Source organism: Eptesicus fuscus, chromosome 10 (genome assembly GCF_027574615.1).
Source record: "Eptesicus fuscus isolate TK198812 chromosome 10, DD_ASM_mEF_20220401, whole genome shotgun sequence".
Classification (NCBI taxonomy): Eukaryota; Metazoa; Chordata; class Mammalia; order Chiroptera; family Vespertilionidae; genus Eptesicus; species Eptesicus fuscus.
The window spans coordinates 60,385,420-60,406,031 of NC_072482.1; the positions used below are offsets into that span (position 1 = coordinate 60,385,420).

Below are 20,612 nucleotides of genomic sequence, written 5' to 3' on the forward strand. Positions count from 1 at the left end.
GCCACTAGCCTCCAATCAGCACCCCCTATCCCATTCGGGGGTGGGGCCATCTTGCCCACTGCCCACAGCCCCTCCCCATGGCCAGCCCCACCCCCAATCGGCCCCCCAACCCCAATCAGGGGCGGGGCCTGCCAGCCAATTGTCCGCAACCCCTGTCCCCAGCTGGCCCAGCCCTGATCAGGCCTGATCGGGGTGGGCTGGCTGGCCAACCTCCCACCATCTCCTCCTCCAGACAGGCCCTGTCCCGATCCTCCCCCATTGGGGACGAGCTGGCTGGATCCCATCTGTGCACGAATTCGTGCACTGGGCCTCTAGTATAAACATAAATTTTCATGAACAATTGATTAAGCTGTAAACTTCTTGATGTGTTTAATTTCAGCAGCTTGTTTTATATTAGCCTTTTTATTTCATAATTGGCTTGCCAACTTCAGGTGGGAGGCCAGAAGAAGAAATGGGATGGACTTCTTGTATAAAAAACATTTCAGTATAAATTCACTGAAGCAATCCTTAGAGAAGGAGGTGGAACTGCAGAACTGACTTTCCATAAGGTTCTAATTTGGAGTTTCTTCAAGTATGTAAACTTTCACACTGGAATGTCTCTGGCTGGGTACTGGGGGAGGTTTTGAAATCTCTGTTTCCTGGGAACATGGTGGTTTGAGAACAGAACAGATATTCCTCCAGGGCAGCTTTGGGCAGCCAGGCAGCAGGAACCGCTCAGCAGCCCAGCCAGGTAGAGGGGGAGTTTTCTGGAAAGAATGAACAGCCGCTGCTATGTTCTGTCTGTGAGTCACTTGGTTGGAGATGTAAAGTCTTGAGAGAAAGAGTCTGATTGAGTTTAGGTCCTGAGCCTGCCCCGGGGTGTGTGTGTGTGTGTGTGTGTGTGTGTGTGTGTGTGTGTGTGTGTGAAGAGAGAGAGAGAGAGAGAGAGAGAGAGAGAGAGAGAGAGAGAGGCTGCTTCTGCCAGAAAGAACCTCCAGGAACTCCTTCAGCCTTCTCAGTGTGAGGCAGGGTGTCCAGTCACTGAACGTGATGGAGGAAATACAATCCCACTAAAGAGAGGGTGCTGTTGCAGAGAGGGAATGGAGGCTGGGTCCACTTCTGATGGGAACGCTGTTCAGAAGGGACTTTCCTAACATGGCCACAGTGGACCCACCCATTTTATTTTCACTGAGGCACTCTCAGGCTCCTCCAGCCCAAGGAGATGGCAGTGTCTCTTGTGTTCGTGTTTATCTCAACCATCCTTGCAACAACTGGATGCAGAGCTGGTAGCTTAGGATGCTCTGGGCTGCAAGGAAAACTGCTACTCAACTGGCTGAAACATGATGGAAAATTATTATTTTACGTAACAACTAATCCTGGGATGGTTGGTTGAGTCAGTGGCTAGGAATATTATCAAGAACTTGATTAATTCATCGTATGGCTCTGCCATTTTAAATGTCGGTCATGGATGGCTGCCTCAGCTCCAAGCTTCAAATCCCCACGCACCACTCTCCAGAGGCAGAACAAAGGGATTATTGTATCCTAGTGCCTGTTTTTAAGAGCTAAGAAACCTTTCTCAGAGGTCCCGCAACAGATGTTTCTTCATGCTTCATTGGTCAGAATTGGGTCACATGCCTTTTTTGGCTAGTTACCATCGAGGAAAATGGAATTTCCCCAACTGGCTTAATCACCACAGCGGCGAATGGGGCCAGCCTTCCCCAAAGCTCGTGGTCACAAAGAGTAACATGGGCAGCAGGACAAAACTGGGTGAAGTTTTATGGACATTAGTCATATTTGTGGCTCTCTATATTTGAGAAATATTCCACATTATGGATCCTGCCTATCCAAAATAGGAGCAGCCTGACCGGTGAGGCTCAGTGGTTGAGCATTAACCTAGGAATTAGAAGGTCATGGTTTGATCCCAGGTCAGGGCACATGCCCAGGTTTCAGGCTTGATCCCCAGTAGGGGGCGAGGCAGCCGGTCAATGATTCTCTCTCATCATTGATGTTTCTATTTCTCTCTCCCTCTCCCTTCCTCTCTGAAATCAATAAAAATATATTAAACAAACAAAAACAAAATAGGAGCAGAACTCCCTTCCCAGTCAGCAGGTATGTTATCTGGACGCCACCAATCAGACACACCTGCATAAGACGTGAATACAGAATGGAGGAATTAGGTACAGGCAGAACCCATTTTCCAGGGAAGGTGGAGGATCATTGCAGAAAGACAGTCTAGTTTTCAGAAACGGCTGAGTGGTAACATCCTGCATAGATAGATCAGTGTGATATGGGACAATGGTCACAGGTCTCCACTGAAGCAGTTTGGTGGTATAATTTGGGTGTTGTTCTAGTTTATGTAGCCTTCAAGCCTGATCTTCCATCCCTCCTGGGGATCCTGTGAGCTCCCTAATAAATTCCTTTCTGGCTTAAACGACCTAGCTTGAGTGGGTTGTATTGTTCATTACGGGGAACTCTACAAGGAAGAATTGGAGAATGGTTGTTGGGTAGGCAAGACTGTGTCTACTACAGTAGGTACTTGGCGTTGCAAAATGCCAGAGGGCTATATTCTGTGGGGTGCACCTCACTTACATAATAAAATGTGGACAATGCCCCAGAAGTTGTGCCCTGCTGCCAAACTTGGCTTCCTTTGTCCACTACCTTGCTTGGGATGGAAATCTGCTCTTACCCTCTCTCCTTCAGTGTTTCCACCGAACAGCTTCATAACCTGAGACTTTTCCCTCCTGGCCTAATGGGTAAGTGCAACTTAATACTGTGTGGAAGGAATCCCAGACCAGTCTAGCCAAGCCAAGCATAAATAAAAAGTTTTTAAAAATTGAGATGCCATATATACGTGATTTTTTTTTATCCTCTTACAAAGATAATGTACCTTCCCTGCAATTTATTTAACATTTTAATCAAAAAAAATTATGGCAACATTAATGGCACTTTCATAACAGAAGGACAATTGCACTTACAACTCTGCCCTCCCCCGGGCCTGACAGAGCTACTAGTACCTCTTAACATTCTCTTATTTGCATATCTCGATGTGTCCACTGTGCCCTTATATTCATTAAGTGGGTGCAACCTATTTTACCTAACCACCAATCACCCCTACCAGATATTTAGGAGGCTTCCAGCTTACCAATGTTTTTATATTAATTTTGTATCAAACAGTCATAAAACATTGCCCTTCTTTGGGGTAATTCAAATCACGGAATCATTTATATATATTTTGAGTGGATTTGCCTGGCATAGAGGTTTTACATTGTTATCAGCAATATATGTGTGGATACCAGTTTCATTGCACCATCGCTGGCAACGACTGTGTTTTAAATATTTTTTATATTTAATAGAAGCAGCATGAGACCTTACTGCTCTTTTATCTTGTTGATAATTACTGAGGTTTTCCTACGATTCTGATTGTGAACTGTCGTTCAGCCTTCTCGGCCGTAGGAGGTCCCAAGCAGAGTCAGCACCAGGCTCATGGATTGCAAATGTAATAAAGATGTGCACGTTATCAAGAATGCTTCAGAAAGTGCCATGTGGTTTTTTTCAGGAGCTGGTTTTAGGCAGAATTAATCCTTTTAGAGGGTTATTATATTGGATTGTCCTAGTTATGTCAAAGGATGGCCTGGGGGAGGGGATTTCTTCATTAGTCTGCACATTGCTGAACATTTAATTCCAAATTTTCTGCTTAGTGTATAATGAAAAATGTTCACCAGATTCGTGGCAGTGGATGTAAACTGTATTTTTGACATTTAAAATTTTTTAAAATAGATTAATATTACAGAAATACATCGGCTCTCTGTAACATCCCTTCCCCAAAATAAAACTGCTGTTTTTCTGATAATTACTCCTCCTTTTTTCTCTGTTAAAAACATAAACTGTTACTTAAAAAAAAAAGAAAGAAAGAAATTAGCCATTAAAAGAAATTTACATTTTGGCGACTGTGGCTTAATTTTAAATGCTAGTATAGAATTTCTCACAGGAAGCCGGGGTCCTGGAAAACAGAATGTTCTTTTCTGAATCGGGTTTTGAAAAGGGAAATTAATAGTAACTCTTGTGGGAGGACAAGCAAAAAGTAACAAAAATAGTTTTTGGCTCCCAGAGCCCACCAATGGCAATGCTGTCACCAGGGTCCGCTGAGCTTTTCCTTCCCTGGCCGAGGTCCCTCTGGATAAAAACTGCTCAGTGGTGGCCATGTAGTGTGACCTCCCCCCCCCCCCCCCCCCCCGCCAGGTACCCTCTGCTCTGCCCCCTGGTGGCCTCAAGCTACTGCTGCTGCTACCTCCAGATGATTTGACCTTGTTCCTGCCCGCAAGCCACCTTTGCACCACCGCTCTGTCCTCCCGCCAGCCTCAGGTGTGTGCCTAAGCTACTCGGGCTGAGGAGGAGCGGGCTTTGTTTCCCCAGAGCCTGACTGCCACCGCCTCCAAGTCCCTGTCTAATGAGCTCCCACCCTCAGGATCTCCCCGACCCTTTTCCTGGAAAACTCTGCTCGGGTTACCCTGGCCCGGGATCAGAGGACATGAAGTGACACGTGGTATTGCGCCTAATAAACGCCCCCCTCCCCTCTTCAGTAGCTGGGACAGCTGGATAGCCACATGCAAAAGAATGAGGTATGACCATTCCCTACACCACATACAAGATTTTACTCAAAACGGGTCAAAGACTTCTAAATGTAAGAACTGAAACTATAAAACTCATAGAAAAAAAAAAAAAAAAAACAGGAGAAAATCTTCATGACCTTGGATTTGGCAATGGGTTCTTAGATATGGCACCCAAATCACAAGCAACAAAAAGGAAAACAGTGTGGGTCTGGGTGAGGAGTGTGGCCAGAATGCACAAAGAGCCACACCTGCTCTTCAAGCTGCAGAAACCCCAGGACCTAAGAGGTGACCCTCCCCCACGAGGTGACTTTCTGCACTGCCACACGAGCTCCCCTCGTTAGCTCCTGGGTGGGCTGTTTCTCCCACAGCCCAGGGGAACGCTCCCTGACCTGCCTCTCCTGGCCAACCACCCATTGATGCCCACCCTCTGCCTCCTTCCTGTGCCTCTCGTCTTCACTCTTCTCTCTCATGGTACCTAGATGGGTAGGACCCACTCTATTGCACAGATCCCAAAACGGGGGCCAAGGAGCTCCCATGAGTTCTTCCGCATTACAAAGTGGTTGGGGAAGATGTGATGCTTGACCTCGGACTTCGGGCCTTGAGCCCAGGGCTCCTTCCTGGATAGTTCATACCAGCCTCTGCTGACCATAGATCTGGGAGGCTGGTGACCCCTGCAGGTGCCTGCTTGCAGGAGCTGATTTGCAGAAGAGCTTTTGGCTTGTGCCCATGGAAGAAGGAGTGTGTTGGTGCCGAGAGGAAAAAATGGATAGGAAAATCTCAGAGAGGGATGGAGGAGGGGCTGGCCCTTAGCCAGGCCTGTGGACGAGTTTTGAGCCCCCTCGAGGGAAATTTAGGTGAGAAGCCCTGAGTACACTGTTGGTGACTGGCTGAGGCCGGAAGCAGTGCTGCCTCAGGCCTGGGGACAAAAGGCAGACAGAATCCGGAGAGCCTGCCCCGCCCCAGGGTGGCACCCATGGGGAGAAGGGGAGAACCACAATTCCCGGAGGAAGACTTCCTGAAGCAGAAGCCGGCAGCAAGGGGCCCTGGAGAGGGTGGGAGTGGGGGAGGTAAGCGGGCTTGCTCCTGAGCACAGGGGAGATGGCACAGCCACAGGCACCCCCAGAAATAATTGGCAGGAGAGGAGGGTGGAGAGGCTAGAGGGGCCTGGGGTGACTGTCCGTGGAAAGACATCTGCCTTGTAAGGGTTGTTCATTATGATGCCCTGACCCTGGATATCATGCTCTTAAGCCCACATTCATTTGTTCATTTATTTGACATGTACCTATATGTTCCAGCTCCCATTCTTGTATTGAACATAACCCAAAGGTGAGCAAGCGGGACATGATCTCTCTGATCTCAGGAGCTTACCATTCCATTTAGCTTAGTGTTTCCATTTTCCTCTTGGGGTTCTCCTGTCTGTGACCCAAGTGGACAAGAAGTATACTACATAGCAAAACACACACACACACACACACACACACACACACACACACACACACACACGAGATGGTTTGGGCATCTTTTAAAACTTTCTACAGAGGCATTAATCCTTCTTCTTGGTAAGATTCTTGAAAGCAAGGACTGTACTTGGCATGGGACCCTGCTACTGAGGGCTTGGGGAGCATGGGATGATGCTGTTCCATTCGGGATGAGCTTTCCTCACAGCCAATCGTGACCTCAGGTGGGTCCTGGCTAGACAGCTGCTCTGTCTGGAGCTGTTCGAGGAGACCAGCTGGTACAAGATGCAGTCAGACGGCTTCCTAAGAACGTAAGCCACTTAGTGCAAAGCCTGGCAGAGCTTTATAAAGTGGGTGCTAGGCTGAAGTAGGAGGGGGGGTGTCATGGCTGGCTGAGGGCTTGGCCCTGTAGCTTAATTAGAGGGCAAGGGGGGGGTGGGATCAGTGGGGGCCTGGAGCAGCTGCAGCCAGCAGGCAGAGCAGCAGGCGCCTGGAGGAGCCTGGGGTGTCCACTCCTGACAGAAAATGAGCTGCTTTGAACACTGCTGTCTAAGCCCAAGAATTCCTTCTCTTGAGTTTGAGCTCTCAGAATTGAAATGGTTACAAAATTGCAAAGTTTCCATTTCTTTCCATACCCTAATAAGAAGAGACACTGACATTAAAAAAAAATAATAATAATAATGTCAATTATATCCCGGAAAAGCTAAAACTTTAAAAACAAAATCAAAATTGAAAAAGGACTGTGATGGATACTCTATGCATGTTAACAATCTCTGGGTGTGAACTTAGAAAAAGCCAGGAAAGAATAGTTTCACTGAGACGGGCGGTGCTGAAATGCACTTTTCTTGGCCAGCTAAGGCCAGTCTGCTGGTGTTCACGTCTCAGAGAGAAATTCTCTTACCCAGACTGCATCGTGGGATAGTCATCCTGTTTATGTCCCAGCTGGTATTTCTTCTGTGTTTGCATCACAACTTTTTAAAAAATATATATTTTATTGATTTTTTACAGAGAAGAAGGGAGAGAGATAGAGATTAGAAACATCGATGAGAGAAACATCCATCAGCTGCCTCCTGCACACTCCCTACTGGGGATGTGCATGCAACCAAGGTACATGCCCTTGACCGGAATTGAACCTGGGACCTTTCAGTCTGCATGCCGACGCTCTATCCACTGAGCCAAACCGGTTAGGGCTGCATCACAACTTTTTATGAGTCTTGCAGAAATGAAATAGGAAATGAGACAGTGAAGTGGTTTATTTTAAACTTTTTCTTTTGAGCTCATTGTTGAGTCACACGCGGCTGTGAGAAATAATATGGAGAGGTCCTGAGAAGTCCCAGGTGCACTTTGCCCGCTTTCCTCAATGTTGACATCTTGCAGGACTTATATAGCACGCATCACAGCCAGGATAGTGACACTGACACAGGCCATCACATTCCGGTTCCCTGTTTCACATGTATGTGTGTGTGTGTATTTTGTTCTATGAAAGGTGAAGTGTTCTGAGCTCCAGTGAAGAAATGTACTTTGCAAGTGGAAAAGTGGTTTTCATGAGGTTTTACTTTTTTTGTGGCTATTACTTTTGCAGTCTTGGTAGGAAATATTGTATACCCTCTTTAGGAATACCTTTTATCTGATAGCATAAAGGGCTCTGTGGCTGTTCCCATCCCAATGAACATGTGTGCTGAACATCTTTAGCTCTTAAAAATACTGATACTTGAGCCCTGGCCTGCGTGGCTCAGTTGTCTGAGCGTCACCCCTTGTGGGCTCGGTCCTGAGTGAGGGTGGGCGGGGGAGAGGTTGTGCAGGAGGCAGCTGATCGATATCTCTCTCTGTCTCTCCATCTTCCTCTCCCTTCCTCCCTCTCTCTAAAACTCAGTAAAAACATATCTTTAAAAAATACTGGTATTTGAAGCCCAGATGCGATCAGCTAGATTTGGGACCTGCTAGCATTCCTTCTGTCTGAATATTTAAACCTGAAGCTGGACTCTACATTTCACGATCACTCACAGTGCATAAACCAATCATTTATTCAAAAACTGAATTTGAGAGCCCCCAGAAGTGGCAAAGTAAGTGGCCTGAGTGCCGCCCTCTGACCCCACAGGTCCAGGCTAGTGAGGGGATTCCTTCTTGAGGCAACTCAGTGCTGTCATCACCCTGGAGAACCGGGAGGCCTCGCTCTCCTGGAGCCTCAAGCCCGAGGGTGGCAGCCGCCTCTGGGTTGCCAGGTTCTGTGGGGCGGCACCTGTGCACAGGAGCTATTAGCACAGCACCAGAGTCCTGAGGGCCAAACTGCTGGCAGGTCAGGCTCTTCCCCCCGCTGGCCCCTCCTATCAGTGCTTCCTCTGGCCTTAGTGGCCTCTCCAACCGCCCTGACCTTCTCCAGGGCGGTGACAGCCAGGCCACACCTCCGACTTCACTAACCGGCTCTCACAACTGAGCCACCTCCCAAATCTCTGACCCCCAGCCCCTTCTCTGTCTACAACCTCCTCCCACAGAATTCTAGAGCTTGGCTATATCCTGCGGGTCCCTTAGCTCAACCTCCGCATCTCACAGGTGAGAAAACTACAGCTATTGATTGACATGCTCCCAGGCACACAGCCGGAGCGGCAGCAGCAGCAGCGTATGAATTGAGGCCTCCTGACTCCCAGTCCGGAGCTCTGTCTACCACAGGACATTCTCAGTTCCCTCCTTCAAACCACCCCATCTGCTCTGGGCCCTTGTGTGACCTCTGTCCTCCAGCCTCTCCCAAACCTCACAGACCCTCCCTTTGCTTCCCCATCAACCCAGGCCTGTAGCCTGCCCCTGCAGACTTTATCCCCTGGCCCATCCCCAGACCTGCTCATCCCCATTCACACTGTCTCTGCTCTTCTTTCTGGGCCACGGGTACCGAAAGCTACAAAAGCGTCCCACTAAGTCCACCAGTGGAAACTGACCAATGGGAAAAGGAGGCAGAGGAGAACGGGCAGATACAGTTCGTTTTTTTTTTGCTTCTCCTGTGGCTACTCCATGGTAAGCTCCTCCTTGCAATCCTCCCAGTGCTGCAGAACTTCTCGGCCGAGTGCCCAGGCTCTCTAAGGGAGACAGCCTGTCCAAAGGCCAGGTTCAGAGGTGGGGAGGCGCTGGGCGTGTCCAGGGAATGGCAGCAGTCGGTTTGGCTGAGCACCTGGTGTGTGAAGGACCGTGACCTCCCGAGTCCGACTGGCTGGGCTTGAATCCTAGATTCACCATTTTTACCAACTGTGTGACCTGGGCACGTGAAGAAACTAAACCTCAAGTTCCTTGCATGTAAAATGAGAATCACAGTAGGACTTCAGGATGGAAAGATCTGCTGATTTAAAGTCATCAAAGCGTTTAGCACAGGACCTGCTAGAACCCCCAAGTAAACTTAGTTACAGTAAGGTGGCAGCCCAGGTAGCAGAGGATCTGGGGTTTGGTTTGGTGGTCCATGGGCAGACATTGAGAGCCGGTGAGCAGAGATGGGCACATCCAGGACTGTGGCCTGTGACAGTCACTTTGGCTGTTGGACACAGGGTGGACTTGGAGTAGGAGGAGGAGTGGGGTCGGAGGGGCCAGCTGGAGAGAAAATATAAAACGTGTCCAAGATGGCACGTGGACAGGAGGGAGGGACTTCCAGGATAGCCTCGTGAGTCTGTGAGGCTCATCTCGGGGTCGTGCATAGAGTCCCCTCTCTCTCTTCCTTCTGCTCTGAAAGCCAAGGACTCTTTTTACATTTCTCCTGCCTGTTGGGTCCTGACTGGCCTTCTGAGGGCTGGGTTCTCCATGCTGGCTGCTGCACATCACAGTTTCCTCCCAACTCTAAAAGACACGGAACCCGCTCCCTAGTGCGCTCCTCCTCTGCAACCGAATCAGAGCATCGGGGTGGGTGCTGGGCAGAGATGGGTTTTGAAGCTTTCCACGTGATTCTACTGGAAGGCAGGATTAAGCACCCTGCCTAGCAGAGATTACTCTCGTGGTTCGCTTGTTCCAGTCAGAACAGGCAACCTTCAAAATCTCTTGATTATCAGGAGACACTTTTCGTCAGTTCACCCAGACCACCGTGGCAGACATCATTAGCATCTACCCAACAGCCATGGCCCCTTCTTCCTGCTAAATAGACGCGTTTGGTTCGGGTGGTAGCAAAATGCTCAGAAAAGATGGGCTTCTCCCCCAAACCCTGGAGGGTGAAACTTGATTGAAGTCAATCATAATAATAGTAACTCCATTCATCTCTGGCAGGGACTGGGCATGTGACACAGTTCTGGCCAATGAGATGTAAGGAGAACAGAGCTGAAGGGCTTCTGGAAAATGTGTAAAGAAACGTATAGGAAGAGGGCCCTGCCCTTCTCTCTCTTCTCTGCTTTGAAACGCTGCCATGTAAGAGTGCACAGGCCACTGCTGCCCCAGCCGTCTTGTGACCACCTGGGCAGGCATGACTGACAGGCACTCTTTATCACCCCTGGAACAGCCTACCTGGAGGTTTATTGTTAAACAAAACCATGAATGTCCTTGATACCTAAGGTACTTTGGATGGGGTCTTTTGTTATTTGCAGCCCAAAGCTTCCAAAAGATGCAGGCATGCTCACTTAGTGACGTCTCACAGCGAGCTTGACAAGGACTAGGGGTTTTCCGATTGTCTCTTTCCACAGACAGGAGGTACCGCAGCAGTTCTTTCAGACAAAGCAATTCATCGTTAAGGCTCCTGCTGACTCAGTCCCTGAAAACTAGAACCCTTTCCCTTCCAATGAAATACTAGGAGTTAAGAGACTTTGCAATCAACTGGTAATTAAGGGGACCCTCATTCATTAGCATCGCTAGCAACACATGACTTGGCTGCTCATGGGGAACGTGGCCTTGGGTGGTGGAAATGCTGTGGGAGGGATAATGTGCTTAAAGGCAAAGTAAAACTCAAGGTGTACAAGTAACAGCTGAGCCCCATTAAATAGAGAATTCTCATGTAATTTTTTTCAGTGAATAAGTTTTAGGACCATTCCCCAGTCCTGTGTCTATCCAGTTCCATGAAGCTAGTTAACTTTCATTGCATTGTAAATTTCCACCAAGTTGAATTTTAATGTATTTGCACCTTTAAATTCGCATGCAAAAATTACATAGGCTATCAATTTGATGAACTCCTCGCAGGGATTATGTGATAAATATAATAATTAAAGCACCGAGATTCCATATTTACAAAAGCGGAAAGTGCCTTTAAGTGAATAGTAGAATTCTAAATTGGTGATTTTTACTCTATGCCAGATGCAATTTTTCCCCTCTGTGAGTCATGTCTCTGTTATGGTCATAAAAATCATTGGGGAAATTGTAAGCATTAAAGAAGTATTTCTTTAGACTGTATCTTTTAATAATGTATAAATCAAAATAAGCTATAGATACTAAACATGAGGGGTGTGTAGTGTAAACTATAATATAAACTATAAAACACAGTGGCAGATTGTGTGAATATAAGTATCTATGAGGTCATCATTTCGTTACTTGCATCTTAGAGTGTGTGAGATTATATTACCCGTCCTACCATCTATACAACTCTCACTTTAACTCAAAATCCAGAAACCCAGCAGGCATTTGTTAAGTGACTGTAAAGATTCTTAAGTTCTTGATCCCTGTAGCCCCACACAGGACCGACTGAGATCAGTGGGGAGACAATGAAGAGAATTCTCTAACGGGCTCCGCAGCCCAGGAAGTACCTCTCAATGCTGCGAATGAGAGGCCTCAGCCTGAGAAAATGTAGTGACCCGGGTACGATAGCAGAGGGCACACTGCGCTTGGGCACCAAAAGCACCGCTTTCCTACCTGTGTGACTGTGGGCAGATCACTAGCCCTCTCTGAACCTCAGTTTTCACCACTCTCAAACTGGGAAAATAGTCCCTGAACTAACTGCATCTCAGGCTTATTATAAACTCCAAACAAAACAATAAACAGAAAACCACTGGTCCAGAGGATTGGAGCCCGACTCACTCCTGGGAAAACTAAAGCTCCGTGTGACAGCCTGGAGGAGGCTGCACGGGGATGGGCCTGCAGTCTCAGAGTCACTGGGGCAAGAGAGGTGTGGAGTTTTTCCCTTGGACAAGATGAGGGGTCATCTTGAGACCCATTTAAAGGGGCTGCAGTGAACCCTGGGTTTCTAGGGCAGGGAAGGAGTTGTACGCAACTGTGGAGTAGTGCTGCGCCCACCCAAAGAGCTCCCCGGGGGAGAGGTCCTCCTCAATGGGAAACTTCCGAAGGGCCCGGGAAGACCCACATGAGTTGCTTTAACCACAGGCCAGGCACAGCGAGGTCAAAGGCAATCACCTCCAGGAGGAAGTGCTCCAGCCTTCCCCCTCCCCACTTCCTGCCCGCCTCCAGGGCAGGCGGGTCCCAAGGAGCCTCTAGTGAGGGGGGAGTGGTGAGCCAACATCCCTGCTGGGAAAGTCAGCTACACACCTGCAGGGGAATCCTGGGTCCGCAGAGAAGCCTTACTGCCAAGGGAAGTTGGCTGCATTTATGTCTTGTACCCAACATTATAGTTTTGGTTGAAACGTAGTTACTATATAGGACTGTCAGTTTTCTAAAAGTGAGCAGAAAGTACAAAAACTCAACCCAACTTTCCATCCAGGGGCAGGGGAAGATAACAACACTGAATATGTTTTAAAACGATAGTGAGAGACAAAAAATGAAATTGTATTTTGATCACACAAATTGTGAATTCAAAGTACTAGTTATGGTTTTATATTCAGTGAGCAAAGGTCCCTTTGCACAATGGAGTCCAGTGGCCAGTGAAAGGGACTTGATGTGGTAATTCATGTTCAGTCACTGGAAAAAAGATTTCAACCCTGAAGAACACAAATACTTTGTTTGAGGCCCTCCAATTATCCAGTCAACTAACAAATGTTTATCGTCTGCTGTGTTTGAAATCCTGTTGGGTACTCTGAAGACGACTGACATTCCTGTAGTGCAGGTTAGTATCATTGACCACCTGGCACAATGTGCTCAAAAATGTCTTCGATTTAATTATTCTTTACCATATACTTAGCACCAAGGGATGTGGCATTTTCCCAGTGTTGACAACAACACTTCAGCTGAAAAATTCCCATATGTGTAAAATGTGGTGCAAACCCGAATGGAGAGTGATTGTGGTCTCACTCGTATTTAACGCTGTTAAGTGTTGCTCAGTGGTCTCATAGGAGAGGACAGAATTAAACCAGACAAAGATGTGGGGTTCTTTTTGCCACCCAGGTGTTTTGATGCCGTGAAACAAAAATGATTGCCCACTGGAGGCCTAGAGCTGAATCTAGGTTGTCACTCATTAGACCCGGGGCCCCTATTCTGTCTCTTGTGGATGGGGATGCCAAGCTGGCCAGCGCGGAGTGGCAGGGATGCTCAGAAAGATAACATTCAGTGTAATATCCCTTGTCATCTCTGAAGTGCTAGACAAATGCACGGGCTCGATCACAGCAACCGTTTCACCTTTCGCTCGTTGCCACGTGCAAACGCTTTAAATCGACTTTCTCACTCAGTCTTCACCGCCCCAGGACCTGGCTAGGCACTCCTGATCCCCTCCATGGACAGAGGGAGAGGTTAAGCAACTAGCTCTACAGAATACAGCGCCGCAATTTGAAGGAGTACTAGTAAATCCTCTAACCAACCCCTAGGCACAAGGCAGCCGGCAGGGCTGCTGGTTAGTGAGGAGAGGCGCTGGAATCGCCCAGGGCTCATCACAGGTGGTGCGGGGCATTGCAAAGGTAGACGCTTCCCCCCGTTCGTCCTCGCGGAGCCCTCACTCATTCCCTCTCATCAAGGGACCCTCGCCCTCCCGGCCTTCAGCCCAGACCCAGGCTCCGCCCACGCCCCCGCATTTCTAGGCTGGCTTTCCGGAGGGGACCTCCTGGCCACCCCTCGCCTCTCCCGCACGCCACTCGCCGGGTTTGGCCCCGCCCCGCCCGGCCCCGCCCTCTCCCTCCCCGCAGCCGCTGCCTCGGGGAAAACTGGAAAAGGAACGAAGCCCCGCAGCTGTGACTGCCTCCCGCGCTGATCACAGGTGCTCCGGGTCTGGCAAGAAGCCCCCTCGCCGGCGCCCACTCCCAACTCATTCCCCGGCCGGCTCCTCGGGATTGCCCGGCGGGGACCTGGCTCAGCAGCAGGCGTCCCGGGTAGGTAGTTTGTGTATGGTTGCCATGGAGACGGTGGCCGGCCGGTGGGGCAGACGCGCAGGGTGAAGATGCTGCCCCGCCTGGACCAGCGGAGGAGGGGGCATTGTGGGGATGAGGGGAGCCGCTCTCCGCGGGAGAGGTGAGGCTCTGCGGGTTCACCGCGAACCCCCTCCTGCAGTCCTCCTTTCTGTTCCCAGGTGGAGGGGTGGGGCGGGGAGGGAGGCCCCGAGGGTGCTGGGCCTACTCGCTGGGTTGGGCCTCGCTGTCTTTACATCTATGCATTGAGCATTTAGCCGAGAGCGCGGTAGGTACTTCACAGAAACTCATTAATATTTGTTGAACGAGAGTATGGTAGACGAAAGGGCTTTGTCCAGGCGGACAGTGACCCAGCTAAGGTCACACAAATTGTACCTTCTTTGCAACAGACAGAGCCTCGTTGAATAAATAAGTGTAGGTGTAACAATATACATTAAAATGTACACATACTGCCTCTCATCCTTCATTCCCGCCAGTACCACAGCAGGTCTTCCATCTCACCCTGATTTGGAATTACTCTAACTTGGTAGGAAAGCCAGTGCCACTCTTATTTGTATCCCGTTTTGTGAATCTATTATGTTCTCATTAGTTGTTGATTTAGCATAGTTGATATTAAATAAAATATTTAACAAAGATTCTTTGTTCATAAAGGAAAACACCCCTTATTTAAACTTAAATTTTATAAAAATATATGAAAACTCTGAACAAATGTCATTCCTTTTCTTTTGCAATGTATTGTTTTATTCAGGGAGAAATTCTTGTGTATTTTTTTTTTATCGCAGAGCGCTTGGACAGTAGTAAATGTTTTCTGAGGGCCAGGCACCATGCTAAAGCACTTTATGTGAGTGATGTCATTTAATTATCAAAATAATTCTATGAGGCTATTACTATCACTACACATATTTTACAGACGAGGAAACTGAGGCTTAGAGATGTTGGAGTCCCTGCCCTAGGTGATATAGCTGCGAATTGTCAGAGTATTTGAACCCTTCCTCCAGCATCTGAGCCCTGAACCACTGCCTCTTTGGATGCTCATATTAACACAAAGGTAATTCAGAATCAGGTAAAGGTCCCGATTATTTGATTTGCAGGGAAAATAGTATGGAAATGGCCAGTCTTTCCCCCTGTTGCTAACATCTTGATAGTTGCAGTATTGCATTTAGCAAGAAGGCTCTGATTCAGGTGTCTGTTAGTACAAAGGTGAAGACAGGGTCTTCATAATTAGGTATAAACTTATACATAATGACTCAACACTTTTGTACCAACCAATAAGAAATATTGTGTTTAAAACTGTCTCCAGTTTCGAATTTCCTACCACTGATGGTATTCATCTTCTAGTGGTTCTGTGGACAACATAAACTCAGGACAGTGATGCAAGACGGAACTTAGCTGCTTTCCTCTTCCTCTTCCAAGTCTACTTCCCCTGTTTTCTTTTAAAAGGTCCCCTTGCCCTCCCCCTCCCTCCTCCTCCCCCTCCCGGTATCACCTCTACCCTTTCCTGTCCCCTTAGATGCCAAATCCTGTTGGATGTTCTGCTGTTGGTGCTCCTCACTAGTTCTCATTTCTCTTATTACCTCTATTTCCCCTTCACTCCTATATTTCGGGCTTTCAATACCTCACCCACTGATCACAACATTTATCGAGTCTTACTTCATGCCCGGTGACTCAAAGCTACATTTGTTCTCATATGACCACGTGGCACCAAGAATCAGATGCCATTCGAAATGAAGTCCAATATGCTTTTCTAATCTACTGTAATAAATGTCTCCAATTAAGGAAGCCAGGCAGCCTCTGTCTGGGTATTTCCTAGCTCGGGTCTGTATTTGAAAATGGAGTCCAGACCTGGCTGGTGTGGCTCAGTTGGTTGAGCATCTTCCTGTGCATCAAAAGGTTGCCAGTTTGATTCCCGATCAGGGCACATGCCCAAGTTGCAGGCCCAATCCCTGGTCAGAGTGCATGTCAGGAGGCAGCTGATCGATGTTTCTGTCTCTCATCCATGTTTCCCTCTCTCTCCCCCTCTCCCTTCCTTTCTCTCTAAAAATGAATAAAAACACAATTTGAAAATGGAATCCAGCAATTATATGCAATTGTTGACCTTCAGCTGTGCCTCACACGCAGAGCTGGGGCTGAGTCTGGTGGGACAACGCCAGTTATATAGGCACAGTGGGAGGGTGTGCTGACAGAGACCAACTGGGGGCCTTGTGGAGTGTGGAGGACAGGCACCTACCTGAGGCTGGGAGGGTGAGAGGAACGTTTCCTACAGAGATTAACCAAGGTTTGCTGGGTGGTTGTAAAGACCTGTCTGATTTTGTCCCTTCTTTCCATCCTGCCAATCCCTGCCAGATCACATCATACCTCAAAATCTTTTAATTTTCTCATCAGTTTTTATTAATCTCTTGACCTGCCATTCAGTTTCCTGTCTGGTCCCACTCCAGTCTTCATTTCCAGAGCTACTCCTCATTCATCACACACCCATACGTTCCTGGCACTCTGCCTTGGCTTACTCATTGACTTTGCTAGAAATTCCTTCTCTACTCCAGCCCCCATGTCAGCCATTGCCACTTGCTCAAAATCAGCCCATGATTCTAGAACCCAGATCAAGCATCACCTCCTCCAAGAAGTCTACCTGACACCTTCTCCCAATCAGAAGCCCCCTCCTCTTTTGTAATCACATGGTGGTGTGTGTGTGTGTGTTTTAATTGCCCCATCAGTTTCTACTTTGTATTCAAATCATTTGAATACAAGTAGGGCTGATACTCAGCTACTAACCACCAGAAGGCCACTCCAGTTGTGAAAATAATGGCATGTCTCTACAGTGGTGTGTAAACAGCTGCAGCCCCAAGGCCTCTGATGCCCCCACCTCCTACTACCCCACCTAGCAGGTAGTAGTTGGAATAGCATCTCTGGGCATATGTCATAGCTTTTTTTTTTTTTTTTTTTTGCTTTTTTTTTCTATTGCTTAAGACTCTGTCCACCTCACAGAAGTGTTGTGGGGATTACATGAGATGATGTACTCAAGAGTACTTGGCAGAGTGCTTGGTATTAAAATAAATGTTTAACTAGCATTCGTGGTCCTTCTGGCCTGAGAGTGAAGGTAGTATTTATTCCCATCTGTGTTCCCAGAGCTCCAAGCAGAGGGCTTTGCACATAGGAAACAGTGAATCAGTTCTAGCTGAATGGACTTGTTCCATTTATCAGGAGAACTTTTATAAAGTTAAAATTTCTGTGATATTAATGTGAAATACTTTAAAGAGGCAAGCTTTTTAACTCTGAGTAATTGGGTTTATTTTAAGTTGGCAAAAACCATCTATGATAAGAATTTTTAATTTAACAAATAAAGACAAAAATCTCCTCCTCCCCCCAAAAACCTACTTCTAACTCAGTTCACTGTTATTGAACATTTCCATGTTTGATTTAGTTAATAATACATTAATATGAACATAATAATAGATTAACTGTACAGACCTTACACTATTAAAACAGTTTGTCACAGTATACAGTTAAAATGCGATTTAGGAGGGAAGAAAGAAGAAAGGTGAGGAAGCTGTGGTAGAATTAGTGGTAAAAATTTAGAGACAAAAATTTTTTAAGTCCATTATTTGCATTGTTCCCGCCACTATTTGGTCAGCCTACACTCCTATATGCCCAAATAATTTACATACTTCCTAGAACTTGACTTGAGTAAATGTTCCTGCTTCATTACTCCATGAAAGAGTATAGTTTTCAGTGCAACCTAGTACAGCCAGGGAGAACCTTAGTCAGGAATGATAGTTCATTATTCATCCAAAGCCCTTTCATCTTCATTAGGTTTGTCAGATCACCTTTGGATGTTGCCAGACTTATTGGTGACATGTGGGGCCAAGAAAGTCGCAAAACTGATTTGGGTTCTGGAAGAAACTTGTTCATTGTACTGAAGCTTCTCTTACTAAGTGGTGTCATTTCTTACTGTGATGGGCCTTGCAAACACAAACAAACCTGGCCCTGACCTGTGTGGTTTAGTGGTTAGAGAGTCATCCTGCACACTGAAGGGTCTCAGGTTCAATTCCTGGTCAAGGGCATGTACCTGGGTTGCAGGGTCAACCCCTGGTCTCTGTTGGAAAGTGTGCAGGAGGCAACCATTGATGTCTCTCTCTTACATCGCTGTTTCTCTCTCTCTCTCTCTCTCTCTCTCTCTCTCTCTCTCTCTCTCTCTTCTCTCTCTCTCCCTCCCTCCCTCCCTCTCTTTTTCCCTTCCACACTCTCTTAACAAAAAAAGAAAAAGTAATGGAAAAAATATCCTCAGGTGAGGATTAAACAAAACAAAAAAAGAAGAATCTTCATTCTCAAAGCCCTTGTGCATGATTTTAACTCTTTAACTGAGGTTAGGTGGCTTGAGAAGGGGTAGTTTGAAACTGGTATTTGGCATTTATTCATCTAGGATACAAACTGAAAGTGATTTGGATCAATCCATTCAAATGTATGGACAAATGTGGGGTTGAACCTTTCTCTGAGTTTACAAATTATATTTATAAAAGCAAATATAGTTTGGAAATAGACCCTATCTATCTAAATGTAATCTTAATGCTAGCATTTTGTGTGGAGAGCAGTAGGAAAGAAAATTTAGTTTAAAATTTTGACAGAACCCCGCAGTATTTTGGGGGGCTGGTAGAGGATATGAGATCATTTTTTCGCTTTCTTCCTCTCTGAAATCATATATATGTATGATTTCAGAGAGGAAGAGAGGGAGAGAGAGATTGAAACATCAATGATGAGAGAGAATCATTAGTCAGCTGCCTCCTGCTCTCTTCCTACTGGGGATTGAGCTGGCAACCCGGGTATGTGACCTGATAGGGAATCGAACCATGACCTGGTTCAGAGGTCGACACTCAGCCACAGAGCCATGCTGGCCAGGCTCATTTTCTGTTTTTAGTCCATCTTCTTTCATGACTTGTCTTCTTTTTCTCCAGGTTTAGCATTCATTCTGGGTCTCTTCCCAGCACATCCCTTTCCTCAATCACATACAGTATATTCCCGTGGGCAAAACTGTGTCTATTAACCTATATCTTTGAAGCTCTTCTCCCATCCTGATCTTCTAACTGTAACTACCTGGTAGATTTTGAATTCAAATTTAGGTATCATTTTTTTCAAGTTTAATATAGAGGGATGATTTAAGCGTCTATGGATGGGTTTAAGCCCTCGTAACTAAACTACTGGATGAAAATAGTTTATATTTTGTGCCGTATATTTGTAGGGTATGGTGTCTAGCTGAAGAAGATTTTACTTTAAAAGGGAAGATGCTGTCTCCAAATGATCAAAAGCTGGAGAAGCGGGATCCGTTTTATCGATCTTTAGTGGCCAAGCAGAAGACCAGCGCAGAAATCATAAGTGAAGCACGAAATGCATTAAGAACAGTTGGGACCCAAAGACCATTCACACCACAGGAAGACCAAAGAAAGCTGTTCGGACCTGCCTCTTCAAGGACACCAGAAAATAGACCCCCTTCCTGCTTCAGGTATACGACATTTCTCTTTCCTGCACATCCAGATACGTCAGCCACGAGATGACATGTTCCCTTTGACCTCTGTGAATTATACCAGTTGTATCTCTTGTATCTGTTCAGGATTCTCAAAGATAATTTTAGGCCTTGGGTCCAAGAAGCTGGCTTGCAATGTTAATAGCGGTTGTCGTATCTATTTTATAAAGCAATATGAACAAAGCTTTTCAAAATCATCATATACATTTCTTTTCCTTATTCAGTATTTTTCATTCTCCCCAATGCAATGAAAAGACTTAGGAATAAAATGTTTTAAGTACTATGATTTGTTAAAATAGCTCAAGGCTTTGACATTGAATGCTTTAGTTTTGGGCTAGAGTTAACTGATATAAGCTAGAAATAAAAGAAACGGTTCTTCACAAACTAATATTTCTGTTCCATCTCCTGTGCTAGCCTGCATGCATCCAATTTTGAGTCATCCGATTCCAGGCCCATTTCCAGTGCACGTCTCAGCCCGCTAGAGCTTGTGAGTATCCTATACCACAAGAGCTGTGAAATGGAATTGGTCAAAAATACTTGGTAGAGTGTTAGTACATAGACCTAATGCACTAATAATTTAGTATGAAAACAAATTCTTTTATACTTTTTCAAATATAATGGTTAGTATCTAATAAAACATTTTTATTTATCTACAGTTTAATAATAAGGAATTTTAGAAATACAGAGTAACCTGGCAAACCAAATGTTTCACAGTATTTTTTAATTCAAAAAAGTTATGCATATATATCCTTTTATTTGTAACTAGCGTTCCCGTTGCAGGAAAAATCCTGCAATAGGTTTTCCTGCTGCACTCTACCCCGCCCTGCCGGCTCTCCTCCCTTGTCCCCCGCCTTCTCCGCCAGCCCCCCTGCTTTTCTCCCTT

General features: G+C 46.6%; 1 protein-coding gene across 2 annotated transcripts in view; it reads left to right on the top strand.

Moving 5' to 3' along the window:
- The first annotated feature begins 14,034 nt into the window (after positions 1-14,034).
- ARMC2 (armadillo repeat containing 2) overlaps positions 14,035-20,612 on the top strand; it is a 91,635-nt gene continuing 85,057 nt past the window's right edge. Inside the window, exons 1-3 of one of the 2 annotated variants that reach the window (XM_054722043.1) lie at positions 14,035-14,181; positions 19,448-19,708; positions 20,144-20,216. In XM_054722043.1, coding sequence (XP_054578018.1) covers positions 19,491-19,708; positions 20,144-20,216 — 291 coding nt within the window. In that variant the 5' untranslated portion in view covers positions 14,035-14,181; positions 19,448-19,490. Of the gene's footprint in view, positions 14,182-15,133; positions 15,266-19,447; positions 19,709-20,143; positions 20,217-20,612 lie in introns of those variants that run through there. The other variant, XM_008156780.3, reaches the window with a different exon arrangement.